The sequence below is a fragment of the Colletotrichum navitas genome (assembly GCF_030913465.1).
Source record: "Colletotrichum navitas strain CBS 125086 chromosome Unknown LY79scaffold_37, whole genome shotgun sequence".
NCBI classification, from domain to species: domain Eukaryota; kingdom Fungi; phylum Ascomycota; class Sordariomycetes; order Glomerellales; family Glomerellaceae; genus Colletotrichum; species Colletotrichum navitas.
Window position 1 is genome coordinate 22,190 of NW_026850583.1, and position 17,939 is coordinate 40,128.

At 55.7% G+C, this 17,939-nt stretch overlaps 2 protein-coding genes and 1 non-coding gene across 3 annotated transcripts; 1 reads left to right on the forward strand and 2 right to left on the reverse strand.

Annotated features, from left to right (window-relative positions):
• Positions 1–1,382: 1,382 nt before the first annotated feature.
• Positions 1,383–1,469, reverse strand: LY79DRAFT_t154. Its single transcript has one exon. It is a non-coding gene; the product is annotated as a tRNA-Glu (tRNA).
• A 2,119-nt stretch (positions 1,470–3,588) lies between these two features.
• LY79DRAFT_517260 (uncharacterized protein) lies at positions 3,589–3,828 on the forward strand (the record flags this gene model as incomplete). The annotated part of the gene is made up of 1 exon (XM_060554908.1): positions 3,589–3,828. One exon carries the CDS (start codon positions 3,589–3,591, stop codon positions 3,826–3,828), a length of 240 nt encoding a protein of 79 aa, XP_060413160.1.
• A 3,535-nt stretch (positions 3,829–7,363) lies between these two features.
• LY79DRAFT_517305 (phosphatidylserine decarboxylase) lies at positions 7,364–11,025 on the reverse strand (the record flags this gene model as incomplete). The annotated part of the gene is made up of 5 exons (XM_060554920.1): positions 7,364–7,573; positions 7,621–8,372; positions 8,429–10,640; positions 10,706–10,750; positions 10,861–11,025. The coding sequence occupies 5 exons, from the start codon at positions 11,023–11,025 to the stop codon at positions 7,364–7,366; spliced, it is 3,384 nt and encodes a 1,127-aa protein (XP_060413161.1).
• Positions 11,026–17,939: the final 6,914 nt, after the last annotated feature.

Genomic DNA, 17,939 nt, shown 5'->3' on the forward strand with positions numbered 1-17,939 from the left:
CCCTCAGCAAACCCCCACTCGCTGCTCGAGGACGTGACAAAGATTTAGATGCTGGTAGATGAAGGCAGAATTGCCTGTCGAACCATATGTCGGCGCATCTATAACCAAAACCAACACGTTGGTCATGACTCCCTTTGTCGTGACCTAGGCATTGCTTGCTTGCTTGCTTGCTTGTTCTGTTCGAGAAGGGCGAAGCCTAATTGTACCTTGGCCCCATTCTATTATTCTATGCCCCCCCCCCCCTTTTTTTTTTTTTTTTTTTTTTTGCCCATGATCGGAGGCTCAATCAAAATCGTTCGCGAGTGACAATCATTCCTCGTGCTCTCCCATCTTGCCAAAAAAAAAAAGGCAGGGGGCCATTCTGGGGGAGGGGGCGATGCCAGCGTCGCAGTGGTATAGAAGAAACTGGCCTGCTGCTTTCTCAACCCTCCAATCTCCTCCTGTCCCCACTTGCTTCGGTCGCCATCGCCGTCCCAGACAGACATTGCCCGTCCAGGCGGACATCGTCACTGATGGGGTGGACGTTCGACCGTCCATCGCCTCCTGCCTCCCAAGACATGGGCGTTCGCGACGTGGTCTTTCTCGGCCGGCCACCGACTGTGCGGATGGTGAGTTGTGTAAGCTCTGCGACCCTCCCTTTCCTCGCCAACGACTCACCGGCGCAAATCTGTCGATAACACGGCCGCTATTATACCTATATCCAGTGGCCAAGGCCCGGGTTATTACTTCCGTGCCCTCCTTGCAGTGCCTGTCGCGCGCTTATCAGCCCTGGGGTAGGAGTACTAGCGGCCCACGGTGAAACGACGGCAACCGTCCAGTGCGTTCTACGGATCTGTTAAGCCATGTGCATATTAATATAATAGTATGTCACTGCCACCGACGCCTGGCCGGCCTGCCAAGCCGTCAGCTCGATGATGGACGGCACCCGGCCTACCTGAAATGTGCGGTGACACGCGGGCTGGTACGCTGACGGACTGTGGCGGCTGATGACGGATGACGGACGGTTCGTGCACTTTGACGTGCGCGTCGAGTGTTAGCATCGGCTGGCCATGCCAGTGCAGATTGCTCCTTCTTAATCGGAGTGGAAGCCTGCCTTGCCTGTCTGTCGTCGTCTTGGTCGGTTCCCGGACACGGACGGACGTCCACGTGGAACCGACCTCGACGTTGATGGAGCCGTCAGACGGGCGCCCAGACGTCACGGTGCTTGCTTCCATCTGGAACAGAACACGAGCGAATGGATGAATAGGTGTGTAAAATAAGACAAACAAACAAACCCAAGACTTTTGAAGACTGAGAGGCAAAAGTCAAATAAAACATGAAAACAACTGGAAGAAAAAGAGAAAGAGAGAGGAGAGATAAGAAAGAATTGACAAAATGAAAAGTTCCGAAACCGAGAATCGAACTCGGGGCTATGCCTAACCTCTCAACGAGATGAGAGGGCATCATGTTGGCCACTACACCATATCGGATACTGTTACCTGGAAGGAAGAATCTTAGACATATATAGCATGCGTCATCAGTTGCAGTCAGCCTCGTTTTAAGACCACATCCTCCAACCCTCGGCCTCTATTTATCCTTTCGGCAACGACCTTCCGCATCTTTCCCTATCGTTACATGACTTGGGTGGAAGGCCATGACCCCGATTAAGTCGCCTAAATGGCGATTCAGGCAAGCGCCGATCGAACCACACCGGACAGCTCGCATCATCGGTCTGCCTTGCTTGCACATTGCAAACGCCCGACGGGACTGTCAAAAATTACTTGGTCGCTTTGGCTGTCAAGATGGCAGTCCTGGAACGTTCCGAAAGCCGAAACAACATCTCGTGACGCTCCACGAGGCAGAAACACTACTGACGGCGACTTTTGCGAGCCTACGATTTCCACGGCCCAGCCGCGAGGACAGTATTTAGTGCGATCAGCAGCCTCGATCGGTACCGTGTAGCTTGATTCAGCCGGGTCTTCGAGGGCAGCAGCTTCGGCTCCCCGCGGCTCGGAACGTGGAGGTCCACGGTTGCCTCGCCTGGCTGTTGGACGAAGTCCACGTCCTAACCGCTGGAGGCTACTGGAGAATAGGTAGAACGCATCCCCGGGCGACTCGGAGTCGTCGTATGTGCCCGAAACGAATACCTAGGTGGGTCGTTCCCCCAAGGCCCTCCCCTTCAACCTTGAGGATTCCGTCGGGAGAAAGTCGGAACAGGCTCGGGGGAAGCTCCGACCCGAAGCGGCCCCTCCACGCGGAGTCTGCCTGCCATTCTCAGACATGCACACCTTGGGTCCTCCTCCTGCTCCTGCGTTATGAGTGTAATGTGTACAATACTTGTTTGTGGTGCTGCTGCCTTGGTTTTGACCCTGGTCATCCGAAAGTGTTGCAGCGTGCACAAACAGTACCTGCAAGCTCTGGCGATCGGCCCTTTGTGGCTGGTGCCGACCGCCTCTTGGTTGCTCATTCCCCATCGCCAACACGCAAGAGGTGACGTACCGTTCGTTGTAGGTAGGTAGGTGCCTGCCCATTCAAGACACTAACGAGCCCGCCCGCCCCTCTCTCCGTCGTCTCTCCAGCCGCCCAATACTGGCGCAGGCGCAGATGCGTCGACCGTGGACGAAAGAGAAAGCTCCCTCCCTCGAGTAAGCAGTTTGCCGGCGGAAAGCAATTTAATCTGGGGAGATACGACAGACGGCTACTTCACGAAGAACTCCCTAATACCCCGCTAAACAGATCATCCATCTACCAGCCAACCACATCGAGGCAACCCAAGAGGGACACTGACTGCCTTGGATACGTACTTCAGTCCGTGGTGCCATTCAGCACAGCCACAGGCCTCGAATCACACGTTTTCCCTCTCATCATCTTCCCGCAGATTGCACCACATTGACCCGACTGCTTACTTTACCTCATCCATCATTGGCCAGAAATCACCCGCCTCCGGGTTTCCAAACTCCCCATTGGAGCATCTCATCTGTAGCGGCTCTCCCCGACGCCAGCCAGGCTTTTGCAACTCACTGCCCGACGACCCAAAGGGGGGGGGGCGGTTTGTAGCGAGTCACACGTACACAATCTCCCCCATGTCCTCCGTCCTCGTCCGTTTTTTGCCCTTTTTGACGCCAAATCGCATGTTTTGCGGACCCCCTGCCCGTGGGTTTGGGTCCGAGTTGACAAGTGTGGTGTACATGTGGGATTCGTACCGATCGAGCTGGAAGCAGAAACACACAAAGAGAGAGAAAAAGGGACCCCTGGTGCCTGGTGTCAGTCTGTCTCTAGGACTTTCCCAGCCCAGATATAATGCAGCCCGTCTGTCCACCCCCTCTTAACCTCCCGTTTCCCATCTCCTGCTTCCCGTTCTCCCTCACAAGGATTATAGTAGTAAACCGAGCTCATCAACACGCTCTTCCTGTCGCTGCCACCTAAAGACGCGTGTCAAGAACCCCACAATCAACTGCACTGCAGCTCACTTCACCTCAGCCTTACTTGGCACTTATACGAGAGACACACAACCACCCTCCGTGGCCAGCAACACTAGAGAAGCTCCCTTCTCATACAACCGACAACCCAAGTCTCACACATCCAAAAAAAAAAAAAAAAAAAAAAAAAATGTCGCCCACGTACACCATGTCCGCACACTTGTGCAAGTCCATCTACGCCTCTTGGCGCGAGACCCGTCGCTCGCCGTCCGACCTGCCCTCGCCCGGCATCCAGGTCCCCAACATGACGTCCTACTTTCCTCGCAGCCCGTCCCCCGAGAAGCGCTCTATGGACAGCGACCGCAGTGACACCGCGGCGCCCATGACGCGACCCCCTTCAAGCTCCTCCTGGCGATCCGGGCCCAAATAGAGGAGGAACCTGGGCTTTGGGGAAGCTCTCATCACCTCCCAGACTAAACCTTGCTGAGCTTGAGCGAGGGTGCTGGGAGCTATCGACGACCGTCGTCGTCAAAGTCGCATCTCACACGCATACATGATATTCGAACCGGGCAACGGCTCAGAAATCCGGGTCGTCGGGGTGTGTGCGAGACCATTCACACGAATCTCACGAATTCACGCACCGGGCGGCGTCAAGGGCATGGTATCCATTGATTGCTGAGGCTCGACTTGTAAGCGCACTACCCCTTCGACCGCAGATAGCCGTCACGCGCCGCATCGGCAACGGGGGCCCGGGTTCGCGAGCCAGTGCACAGTCGGCCCTCGTCAGTTTAGGGTTCCGGGTTTAACGACAATGGGGAGTTTACGGCGCAAAACGGAACGCAACGCAACACATCACAACCTGAGTTGCAGGATTTCATTAGGTCCAGGCTGGCGGCGAGGAGATAATTCCAGGACTCGCCATGACGCCATTAAGGTCAGGCATCACGCCAAATCCACTTTTCCTCCTTCACTTTTCCTTACTAGGTACCAGTACTGTAAGCAGCGGGACACTCCGGGATGGCTTTCCCCCTCCATCGATTATATAATTGGCGGGAAGACCGGGCTTTAGGTGGGGTGGGAAGGGGGAGAGCGGAGTGTAGGGAATAGGATAGTCGCGTGCGGCGCTACGACATTCCGCCTCCAGTCTGCTCCCAATTGTATTATGGCCTCCATTATCCCACTTGCGTGTGGCTTGGTAGAGTTTTCTCTACAAGATGTATCTCAGTACAGATTATATACCCAACCAGACTGTTCAAGATTATTTATTTTTTTGTATTGCTTTGACTTCTTGATTTGGGGACTATAACACGGACTTACTCTAGAGGCCACAGAAAGGCCCCGTCTACATGTACAGCCTGTCGATCTCTCTCTCTCTCTCTCTCTGTGTGTACAGTCGGGGACGGTCTCACATGCCGAAACCGACTCTCCTCGACCCCGGCCCGACCAGGCATACATTCGACTTTATCAATCAGTGATTGGCGCTTACTTACACTGCAACTCCCCCTCCTGCGTACTTTATTACCGCGTACCATCAGCAACATCATGTAGTGTACAGGGTGGTAGGGGCAAGTAAAAGCTCCCTGTGACGTTACTCCCCAGAGCTGACATCGTTATAGAGGGTGAATATTCACCAACAGAGTAGGGGGGGTGAACATTAGATACCTAACAGGGAGCTTTTACTTCGGCCTCATACCATAGCACCTAGTGTACCTACACTAGTGTGATAGACTAGATAAAATCAGGGACGGAGGGGCGCGAGGATCTCCACAACCACCAGGGGACGCGCAGCCAGGAACAAGAATCTCTCTCTCTCTCTCTCTCTCTCTCTTTCTGGCTTCTGACGGTGGGTTGTAAACTAACCGCCCCTTTTCTTCATCAGCCTTGATTGAGAGGTGGAGGGAGGGGAATTGGGTTCCACCCTGACGCAAGATCGTCGGGCCTCGCAAGAAATATGGAGGGGAAGTATAGGAGTCGGTCACACACACACACACACACACACACACTCGTGCGCACGGAGGGAAAGTTTCGAGATGGGAAGGGGGAACAGTGATTGATTGGACCCCTCTGGGGAACCGCGACTGGACATCGGACAATCACAGAAAGCCCTCGTCCACCGCCGCCCGAGAATTCTCGACCCCACGTGAGAGTGGGCTTCCAGGACCCTCGAAGGCAGGAGGCGAGGAACGGACTTTGATCGGCTCGTGGCCCCGTCCGCCTTTTCCTCAGCCACAACGAACCCACCTCCCCTCCCCCCCGGTGGGGCACCACACGGTCCGCGGTGTGACGATCCGGAGAAGAGCGGCCGGACAGTCGTCCTGACCGGCCAGCGGCACCACCACCACCACGGCTCCCTCTATGCGTCACCGGGGGCAGTGACGGTGTGCGGAAGTGAAGCGGAGGGACGGAGGCGGAGGGTTCATCCCCGCATGACCCGCCCCTCTTCTGCTAAATCCACCCGGGCCTTCTCTATTGTACTCAACTACGCGTGTGTGTGTGTGCGCGTATGGGTTCAGCACGCCATATTTGACAGCGTAAGAACCCTCTCCCCTCCTGAGATAGACGCGTCGTAGGACCTCTCTCTCCTCCGTTTGATTCCACGATCCGTCATCTCCCACTCACGATGGGCCAAGCACCCCCAAGCAAGGCACTAAATGTTCCTGTCGTCCTTCCTCCTTCCTCCGCCGGCACCGCCTCCATCGAGATCCCGTCACACACACACCTTCCCAGCAGGCTTCATCTCGTCTCATCTTATCCCATCTTACACACACACACACACACACACACACACACACACACACACCAAACCCATCATCCCCACGTCGATAAACGGCGCACGACACGCAAGCGCCCAGACAAGAAAAGAAAAAAGCATAAAAAACACATCCTCTTTTGGAAAGTAACATTATCAAAGACTGGACGAAGCGGAAAAGTTTGTTTCCGTAGACAATTTAGACCGTGGAACGGATGAAAGTATTGGAAGGGAAAAGGGGGTTCAGTTAACCCCCCCCCCCTTGCCCACCTTGTCGACCTCCTGCAACGCTAAACTAATGATATCACCCCTACCGTATCCTTCTCCCCCACACCCCTTTTCCATCCCAACACTAACAAGAACCAAAAAAGCAACCGGAGAAGAAGAAAGAAGAGAAGAAAAAAAGAAGGCAATCGTGTTCGTTTTCGCGCCGACGAGTCACGGCCTCAACCACACACTCCCCATCCTCATCTTACCGACTTGGCCGCTTAACAACGAATCAGTCAATCCCCGAGTCTTTATTTATCGCGTTAGGCCTACGATGCCGCCATATGACGACGCTCTGATCTAACCATGGTAAGGAACGGGGAGGGGAAGGGGGGAGGCGGAGAGGCGCATAAGCCCATTTGGGAGTAGGCAGAGCTTCGCTGCACACATTCCTTCCCCTTTCAACCACAGCACACCTGTTCATTGGACGACATTCATCAGTTCCAACCCCCCCTTGGTTGTATGCATGCCAGGGCCCAGACGCCATGTTACCAGAAAACTGACATATATTGCTGCCATTCATTCAAAGCGAGCGAGCGACATTGCTGATCCCCCACCTCGCCAAGCAAGCAAGGTCTTCCGCACACCCGTGTAACACTCCCCTTTCCCGTTTTCTGTAATCTGTACTTCTTTTACATTTTTTGCCTCGTGTATGGCTTCGATGGTGCAGGCTCCCATACCCCGTGCCTGCGTCTTCACTATGCTGCTATCCATCGTGTCTGTCGATTCCATGTGTCTGTTGAGAGCCACCATCGGTCCTGTGATCGAGAGGAAAGAGTGAAACAAGACGAGAAAGCCCCTCCGCGGCTGGTGCGAAGGCCCAAGAACCATCCGAAACCCCCTTAAACGCCGTTTTGTTGTCTACCTGTAGCCCGTCCTTCTATCCTGTCGTCTCTCGAGGTAATGCGGATAAGCCAAGGGTACCTACCAGGCGCGCATGGCGCCGTCTCTACATGGCCGACGCGGCGTGCGTGCTAAGGTCTGCGTGGGTGTCGGGCGTCTCCTCGCCGCTCGAAGATTCCTCTCCGCCAATGTTACCGCCGATGCGACGCTTGGCATCTTTCTTCTCGGCGTCTGTCACGTCCTTTGCGTCTTTGCGCATGTCGGGGCCCCATTGCGGCTGGTCGGGTGCGTGTCCAACAGACATGCCGGCGCGGATCTGTTCGTGTTAGCGTGAAATATAGGCCTTCAGGTTCCAAAACTCACCAGCGTCTCGAGAGCCCCGTTCGAGTTGTCCACCAGGTCGTCGTCGAACTTCATCTTGCCCGGCTCGAACAACAACACAATGGTACTGCCGCCGAACTTGAAGTATCCAAGTTCATCGGCACGATTCACCTGGCCGCCCTCCTTGGCGGTGATGACCGTGCTGCCGACCATCATGGCGCCGACACAGATGACCATGACACGACCGTGCACCGGGCTGTCGATGGGGCAGAGAACCCTGACGTTCTCGCCATAGACATCGAGCGCCGAACGGATGGCCATGGGATTGACTGTGTAGTACTCTCCTGCGATCGTCTTCGGCTTGTCCAAGACACCGTCGACAGGAATGTGGAAGCGGTGGTAGTCTTGCGGCGCCAAACGGAAGATGCCAAGAGCTCCGTTCTCGAACCGCTTTACATCGTCGGGGTAGGCGTCCCCAAGCAGCCGCTTGATGGAGAACTCGCGACCCTTGATCCAGACCTTGGTCGCCTGGGTGACGCTGTTGAACACGACACTGCGGCAGTCGGCCGGGGAGACGACGACATCGGGACGGTCGGGGGCGGAGCATGGCCGTGCCCCAGGCTTCAGAGCTCGGTAGAAGAACTCGTTGAAGTTCTTGAACTCCTCCACTGGCATGAGCACCTCGGACATGTCAAGGCGGTGGAACTCGATGAACTTTGGAATCTCGGCTTTCGAGGCCGGGTCGTCAAACTTCTTACCCTGCTTGACGCTCATGCTCTTGAGCATCTTGCGGACTGCAAGCGCGGCGTTAGTCAATGTGGCAGCTACGGGACGGCGGCGAAGCACTTACTCCTCTTGGTCTCCATGTTGCTCGACTTCAGCCCCTTGTACAGGAGACGGATGCCGAGTCGCACGTAGACGCTCATCTTCTCCTCGTTGATCTGACCAGTTATGCGGTCCTGGACGAGGATGTTGGCCGAGTTGGCGCCAAGCTTGTATCCACCGTACGAGATCTTGGTGATGACCTTGGAGTACCACTTACGCTGCGCCTGGCTGGCGGTGACGAAACCGCCCATGACGAGGTTGTTGACCTGCCGCCAGTCCTGGCTCGCGCATGTGGCAATATGAGTGATGATGTCCGTGTCCTTGCGCTTGTTCAGGCGAGGTTGGTGGCAAATTGGGCATTCTCTGATCTCGACGACGTGCTCCTCGCCAGAACGGTCTTCTGCCAAATCGTCCCGGTCGAGCAGCTCGCCCTCTTCCCCAGGCGTGCTGAGCTCCGGTACGTTGATAGTGCTGTCGGAGCTTGACGCCTCCGTTGACAGACCGCTTGACCCGGAATTGTTGTTGTTGCCCTGGCCAGAAAGCAAGTTCTTGACTCTCTCGGCGTCTGGCAACATACCCTTCACCTTATCTCCAACGGTGAGCTGCGGCCGGCTCTTGGCTTCCAGCTGGTCTTCGAGACAAATCACAACCTCATCGAACGTGAGATCGGAAATATCCTCGCCCTGTGCGCGATGAGGGAACCGCTGGAAGAAGCTGTCAATGGTCGACTCGCGCAGCGTTGATCCCAAGGTGTCCAGCATCGTGGTCAGCTCGATCTTGCTGATGCGGCCGCTCTCATCGGTGTCGTACTGCTTGAGCATAGACCTCCAGAACTGCTGGCGAAGAGCGGGGTACGGCACGTATTTGGCGCGGATGTAAAGCACAGGATTATGCTTATCCTCCCACTTCTTGGCATCCTTCATCTTCAGGGCAATGCTGAATTCATTGAAGTCCGCATCGTCGGCCTCCAACTCGGCAGTCTGAGCGCCAGCTCCAGCCAAAGCTTGCTCGGGAGACAAGAACTCCGGGTTGAGGGTCGAACCCTGAACGGCAGGCGTCGGGGTCAACGTCCCGCTCGGCGCTGCCGTCGTTGTCGTCGCTGAAGCGCTGCTAGCATTCTTGGACAAGGTGGGTCGGGCCTTGCTCAGACTCTGGGAAGAAGATGTGCGAGACATGGCGAGCTTCTTGAAGCGGCGCTGTTGCGGAGGCACGTATTCGTGAGGCTCGGGCACGTCGTACAGACCAGTTTCGGGATCCGCCTTGGGGGCCTTGTCGATGAGCTCCCTGATGGGCAGGGTGCAGTCGGCAATGAAGTCGTTTCCGGAGTACTTGTCATGATCCATTACGGTAAAGGAGAACGAGTACGTTTGCTCGTGGCCCTGTACCTGGAAGATCATCTTCTCGTTGAAGACGGGGTTCAGGTTGTGCCGCACTCGTTTCGTTCGGTACGTTTTCTTGCCGAGGGATGCGACTACGAAAGGATCCATGTCGAACGTTAAACGGGTCGAGTTGGGCTCAGGAGGCAGGTCTGTGATGTTCAGAACCTCGAGATAGATGATTCCCACGACATCGCTTCCGCTGTTATTGAATGCGTACGCCTGGTCCCTCTTCTTCTTCTTCAACCCCTTGATCCTCAAACGGCGCCTGCGCTTTTCGGCGACTTCGGGTTTGCTGGGATCCTCGTCCTCGGGGGTATCATCTTCGATATCGAGGTCGTCCTCGTCCTCCTCTTCCTGGTCGGCATCGGTTTGGTTGCGCGACGACGGCGGCGAGGAGTCGGTTCCGCTGTGAACGCTCATGTTCCGAACAGGCTGGATGAGGGGAGTCATGGTGGGCGTGATCTGTCTAGACCCGGCAGGAAGCTGGCTAACGAGGGCGTGGAATTTTTCGAAGATCTGCTCGCGGGTGGCGGCGGTGTTGGACTGGTCGAAAAGGGTGAATTGCAGCATGACCTCGCCAGAGACGATACTCGTCTTCTTGCCAGGTCTCTTGCTCCTGAGGGGGTACCACTTGGGAGGTTGCTCATTCTGCTCGTCGGCAAAGATCTCTTCGAGTGCGAGGTCGAACTCGCCGAGATAGTCTTTGCCGAAGCGGTCCTTGTCCCAGCATATCACATCGAGGAGGAGACACTGAGTCGAGTTTACGGGGAGTTCTTCGATGACGTTCCAGTCGGGATTGAGGGTCTTTGGCACCTCGTGGGTGGTGACTTTGGAGTCGCCGAGGGTCACAACAAGGTACTGCAAACGCTCACGTTAGACAATCGTTCCCGAGCGGACGCGAGGGACTTCTTGGATTCTCGTACCGGGTCGGATGTGCCGCTTCTATCTTTGGCTGCAAGGTTTCGAGCCTGAAGCGCACCAGGGCGTTGGTTAGTAACTGCACGCCGGCAAAGTGTTCCGTGGACTGGCGCGCATGGAAACGGCCGTTACAGAGGCGGCAGGAACGGATTGAGCATACCTTCATAATGACGACCTTCAAGGTCAAGCCATTTTCCTTTGGACTCAGATCTCCCATCTTGCTGGTCGTGCTGCTGCCGTTACTGCTGATTCTTGTCGGACTGCTGCTGCGGCTGTTGCGAAGGGAAGAGCTCGACATGAGTCGCCCTGGGATGATGCGGACCATAGTAGACGTTGGGTCGGGGAACAGCCCCTAAAAAGAGTTGCGGCAGGCCAAGGAGAGGAGAGGCAAACTGGCGGGCGACAACCAGGATGGATGGGGGGGCGACGGCTGCGGAGTGACGTATCTATTGAGCTGCGGAGCGCTTGGGGGGGCTGAATGCTCTTGGTCGCTTTAGGTAACTTGCGGTACCTTGGGTATCGGATTTCAGCGGTGATCCAATTGTCATGACCCGCCGGATGATATGTGCGACTCGGTCTCGGGGTGGGTTACGCAGCGAGGCCACCTTTTCTTCTTGCGCCTTGGCTCGTTGGACAAATGGTTGCCTTGCAGCAGTCCGCTGGAGCTGTCCTGCCTCTTGAAGGCGGCGGTGCCCCTGAGCGTGACGGTGGTGGAGTGCAGCAAGCAAACAGACGCGCGCTCCAGGCTGAAGACAGCGCAGCTGCAAGTCGCGACAGGGTCCCGGCAGGTTGCAGCACTTCTATAGTTGCTGACTTTGCTGTCAATCCAGTCAACTGTGACGCTTATGTTCCGTCTGCCACGATTTGTACTTCCTTGTCGAACTGCAATGGATGCGTAGAGAAGAAAACGGAATCCGATGGCGACGTGTTAACTAAGAGGATGAACTAGGAGCTGTCCAACAAACTAGACAGAAACTACTCGTGACAATGGCTGTCGGAAGTGACCCAAGATGGCGTGTCGAGCAGGGGCGGCGGGCCGCTCTAGTTTCGTTGACTCGTCGCGGGGGAAATACCGATTCGGGGTGAGGTTGGGCTTTGGTCAACACTCTGGAATGTCAACGACCCTCAGAAGTTACGATGCCAATGCTGGACTATGCTTCGAAGCTGTTGCTAAGGAAGAAAGTCGAGGCGGAACTGGAAAAGGGGGAGAGTTGAAATGGAAGCTGGCAAAGAGGAATAAAGAGGGAGAGGGAGAGAGGGAGAGAGATGAGGTAGGGAGCTTGGGGCCCCTTGGAGCTAATGGTCTGGATAATAATCAAAAGAAGCCCAGGGTCGATAATGGGAAGTGAAGCAAAGAAATGTACTGGTTAATTATGTGGCTTATGGTGCACACCAGCATGGCGCTACCGCCGTATGCAACTGGCACGAAGGAGCAAGCTAGGGATAATCAGGCCGAGCAGGTAAGAAGCCAGAGTCAGGAACGATGGCTAAGACCTCTCGAGGAGAGATCGAAGGCGAAGAGAAGCGAGGCGCGCCACAGAACAAACAGACAGCGAAACAGGCGGCAGGTACGTCGTATTGTTGTTGGAGGTGTTGCAGACCGCCTCAGAGCGCTCCCCCCTTAATGCAGAAGATACAGACAAGCAGCAAGCAGGTGGGAAGACCAGCTAGGTAACAAAACATTCATTAAGGCAGGGAAAGGACACAGTACCTGGGATTACAGCACGAGAGACGCGGTATTCGGTGTATTGTTTCTGATGCTCTCCGAGTTGAAGCACAACCGTTCGGGGAGGATGTTCGGGTCCAAAAGGTACCTTGCGGCTTGGTGTGGATTTGGCGGTGCAGCAAAGTATCGTCTCGTCTCGTCTCGTCTCGTCTCCCGTCTCGTATCGTCGTACGTAGGTAGTGTGACTATGTATGGTATGTTCCAGCGTATTCGTCCCAGAAAGGGGCCGGTGGCCGTTAGCTACGGGACCCAAGGCTCGGGGCGGGTACTTCGGCTCGTCGTCTCTCCCACCCCCTTAGCAAATAGATGAAATGGTGGGCACTGTTTGGGGTGGTGCGGTGGGTTCGCCTGAGATGTTTGGACTGGTTTGGGGCGAAGAGGGCGGGAACGGGACAGGGAACAGAGCTGGAACTGAAGCTAGCGAGTGTGGAAGCTGGAGCCAGCCAAGCTGGAAATGTCGAGAAAGAGGCGGCAGCGTGGTGGATAGAGAGAGAGAGGTGCACCCAGCGGCTGTCTTTTGACTTTCAATCTCTGCAAAGCAAGTCAGTCGTCAGTCATCAGTCCTGCAAAGTCGAAGTGCAACGGAGAGAGTTCGGGAAAGAGACCAGACGACATCCAAGAAGGAGGGTACGGTCAGCTTACACCTTTATCTGACTTTCTCGCCGTCTTCTTCTCTTCTTCTTCTTGTTCTTCGTCCTGTTCTTGTTCTTGTTCCCTGCCCTCACCGTATCATTGTTACTACCATAACTCTGCGTACTCGAGCCTCTTACTCCTTACTTAGTACATCGATGTTGATGAGGGCTAACATCCCTCCCTAGCGGCGGACAGATTGCGCCGCGCCAAGGACCTTGTCGACCATCAATTAATACACGTAGCCACAGGCGCTGGTCTCTCTCGCATACCGTCAAGCCGCAGCAGCAGCAGCAGCAGCAGCCGTTTGGCATTAGCACGCGGGCGAGCATGTTAGGGATCCTGGAGTGTCTGGGATGTGTACTACATACATAGACGTAAATATCTCCGGGTAGGGATTCCAAAGGGTCCCAGATCCATGTCCCACTCCATCTCCATGAAGCGGGCAGGGACTCGATTCGGCGCAGCCCTGGAAATATGGAACGCATGCCTTTCTGTTCCGACACTTCCCCACGGATAAAAGTGCACATTCGTTGTGTGCTCGTCCGTCTTGATGGCAGGTGCCTCCCGCAAAACATACCCATCCCCATCTACATGGTGATTACTTAGCTAAGTACGGAGTACCTATCCGTAGGTAGGGAGGTAGTACCTCACCACCTACCCACCTTCCTGTGTGCTGCCATGTCGTGCCTGTGCAGTGCAGCGTAGCGCAGCGCAGCGCAGCACCACCCACTGCCCCCCCCCACGTCTCAGGAAGGCACGAAAGCCACACCTGCGTGGCCCAACCCAACTCAACGGAGCAAAACCACGTAACGTGGAAAGGGCAGAGAAGGAAGGCGCAAGTGGTCTTGCTTTTTGTTTCTGTTGTGCTGCGTGTTTCTTAGCTGCATTGTGTCGTCTCCCACCGCCTCTTCGGCTCTTCATCTCTCTTGTGCTCTATACAGAGTGTATGTACCGTCTACCACCATATAAGGATGATAGATACCTGTAGGTAGGTAGGTAGGTATTGTACTCCGTACCTACGTACCGATTTACAAACATTCTCCCCCATCCGTCCACTCCTCCGTTGGACAAACTCTCTTCACGCTTTCAACATACACATCACTCGTACATTAATGCCTCGGACTTGTACAGGATCCCGTCGCAGCACGACTTGCTTGCTCCATCCCATCACACCGTTTTGTCATGGCCCTGTCGTTGTCTGCATCCCCGTAATTGGCCCATTCGCAAACCTATGCCTTTGCCTAGGTACCTATATACCTAGTACTTAGCTCTGATCCATTCTTTGCGTTGGTCTCGTGCCCGTTTCCTCTGCTGCCAGGTACTTCCATGCTGCCTCGGTGTCGCTGGCTCGCCTGGCCATCGACTCGGTCTTTTTATCGCGCACCACGATATAGACCTTCTTAGCCAAGTCAATCGGCCCGCATCACCCAACCCTCACGACGAGAGAGCTGCCCGGGCGGTGCTAAATCTGGGTAAATGGGCTTGCTCAAGTCAGCATTCCTTCATCATCATGCTCGAAATCCCGCGTCAAGACTGCCCGAATCCCTGCCGGGCACTGCGATGAGCATGTCTTTAGCCGGTACCGAGACTTAGACATGCCCGTGCCATTGACCAATCCTTTTTTATTTTTTTACATTCACCTGCACGGATAATCGATGCTGCCCCTTCCCCCGATTCTCCCTTGTCTTGCCTCCGCTCAGTCTCGCCAAATGATTGTGATTTTTTTGAAGCGCTAAATGTAAATCATGGCGTCCGACTGGCACGAGTGTCGTCTCCTTTAATCCGACTCCTTGCCTTGGACCGGTCGAGCGCCAGGTCTAGATGCTTCGCACTGGACAAGGCCTTTCCCACATCGAAATCCATCGAAGTCCATCCCCCGACGAAAAAAAAACCTTTCTGGGAGGCCCAGCAGCTCCGCCCTTCTATACGGATACCCAATATCGTCTCTCGTTATCCGTACTGCGTACCTAGTCCGTCGATACCCCATCCCCCCGCCTTCATCTCCACGAATCCAGTCGATCGACTTCCCCTCGTTGGGTGCAACTGCACCTGCAGCGCCGCACAACATAATAGTGCAATCCATAATGCCACAGACGATTTTCTCCGTCCTGCTTGCCGTGCTTCCGCCCCCTTCTGGCCCTGCCCGTCTACTACAAGGCGGACAAGGGTGCCGAACTGCAGTCTAAACTACGTATCCGTACATGGGCGAACGTCGGCACCCAGGGCGTCTGAGGCTCTCTCTCCGCCAAGGTCTCGTCCTGCTCGAGTAGGTGGTTCCAAGCCTGCGTCCAAGAGTCTTGGTCGATCTCTGCCCTGGCAAATGTAGCAAGGGCCGAGGGAAGCGACGCGTGCCATCTGAACATCACCTCCACCCAAGGCTCAAGACTCGTCGGGGACCAATAGGCTACCAACCACCAACCGCCCTCATCTCGGCACAGGCCTCGTCATCAAAACACAAACCATCCCTGCCCGGCTCTGGTTTACCGCCTGCCAAATCGTCGTCATTTGAGTCTTCGCAAATAGGCCTTCTCGGCTAGGTACCTCTACGTGACCTTGTCGCGCTCTAATGAGCATGGTTCGCCCGAGGAAACACGCTCAAGGATCAGCACCCACTAAGGGAGAGCGGGCCTTGCAATTGGAGTGGTGATGATTAGCGAAAGAGAGAGGATTGCGGTCTGCTGGAATTCAGGAACGTCGGCCACTTGCGGCAAGCTGAGGTAATCAAACGGCGTTCCGGCGGTTCAGTATCAGTACATGCGGGTACCTTTTCTGGCTGGATAGTCTCTCCTGAGCCCGTACTATGGAGTATGTGTACTTGAAGGCCAGGGAGACACATATCCAGGCACCTAGGCATCTACTATGTAGGTAGGCAGAGTGAGTGTAAGGTATAGTGGGCGGTACGTACAGTTAGTTCATTGGGAAGGAGCTAAAAATTGCAGCACGCTAGAACAGAACTTCTTGCGCCAACGAGGCGGGGCACGGGCCGCTATCCACTGCCCAAGCTTTCCATCTAGTTTATTTTACCAGTATCCGTACTATTGCTACCTACCAGGTATCAGCAGGAATGCCGACAACTCCATCTGCCTCCGACAAGCCCACCGCCTGCTCAGGGTTAGTTACCATCATGCCATCGTCAGCCAACCACCCTCGGCCGAATTCGTCCCCTCGAGCATGTACCTACCTCCCTACCCAAAAACGGCACGACGAGGCGGCGCAGGTTGATGCTGTTGCGGGTGTCGACCAACGGCTGCCAAACGGAACGGAACTGGCCAGCTGATTGATCGCCCATCCGCATCGAGAAGGATCATCTGTTTCTGCAGCGCCACCTACTCCAGCCGCCGCCAAATCGTCAGGATGACTTCCAGCCGCGACCTTCAATTTGTCCAACGCGCTCGCTCCTTGGCCAACAGGCAGGACAACGGGAACCCGCTGGGTAATTACGTACCCGCGTCGCGCTCCTCAGTTACAGGTCGAGGCAACCAAGCCAAGCATTCCTCGAGGCCTCCAGCAACGTCAAGAATACGGCTTCGAGCCCCATTCCGCGCGTCCCTCTCTCTTTCTCTCAAGCCAGCAAACATGCCCATCCACATACCCACCTTTGGTTCAGGACCCACATCGACCTCGGTGGCCGACCCTGGCTAGTGGGCTCCAGCCATGACGCAGGCTTACCACGTCGCGCCACTGGGAAATGGGCTCTTGCCATAGCGTGCCCAGCTACCATGAGGCCAAGCCTCAAACTCCGGCCGGGTAACTACCGCCTGGAGCTACTGATCACTCCCGAGCGCCCCGGCCCCGACTACCTGCTCGAGCTTGTATTGGTGTGCGAATAAAGGTAGCGTGTTATTCCTCATTGGCACGTTTGCATCCCATCCCAACCGACTCCTGACGTTGTTGCGATGCGGTTGGCGTGGGCCGATACCGAATCACCGATTTGATGTCCGCCTAGCTATTCCCGGTATCGCATCGCCCCCTTTTGTTTTGGTAATTGGCAACCGGCGCCGACGAGGCCAGGTTGTCGTCTTGTGCTGTGACTCGAGATGTCGCCCGCCTTCAGCATCCGTTCAGCAACTTGGGACGAACCATGACGTGATGCCCCTCAGTTCAGGGCCGTGTCTTCTTGGGCCCCGGCACCTTGTCACCGCTGAGCCATACTCCTTCTCGTAGCGTCTGCCGCCTGCGCCGTAAACGTCGGTTGCCCGAGCCTGCTTACTTACAGCTGTGTGTGTGTGCAGCGGCAGTGAAGACGCATCTCCGCAGGTTCGTTCGGCAACGTCCCATGTGTCAAAGGAGACACGGTGGCCCATCATGTATATCCAGCGGCCCGGAGCCCGGGACGGCAGCTCTAGCCAAACGTATTCCGTAGCACGGACTCTTGACCCGAAGGCTCAAAATATGCGCGGCCTCGGTAATCGAAAGAGCATTCGTTTCCCGACGCTGCGCTGGGCCGGGGTTCGCGGGACTCCGGGCCCTGCTCGTCCCGAAGATCCCCTGCCGTCGCGGTGTGCCCGCCCGGGTTTCCGCCGTCCTCTATGTCGCCGCGAGGTGCTTCTCCCTGCACGATTTGAATACAGAGCAGGACGGGGCCGTCGTTGCATCGATGCTCTACGTCTCGCTAGGCCGTCTGCCGCTCAAGAGAACGGGAGATATCAAGACAAGGGGATATGCCGTTTTCTCGGATGTTCTGCGCGGAGAGACAGACCTGGGGAAGTTTGGAGGCTCTCTCGATAATGTAGAGCAATCTCTCCAGACCATATGATCATCGACCGCGACAGGCAAACCATAGACCCCCCTCCCCCCTTTCGGCTCCCGAGATTGCCCTTGCACGAGCTCATCTCGGCGCCCGGGACCTTCCCCACCCCCAAACTAGAAATGGACGCTTT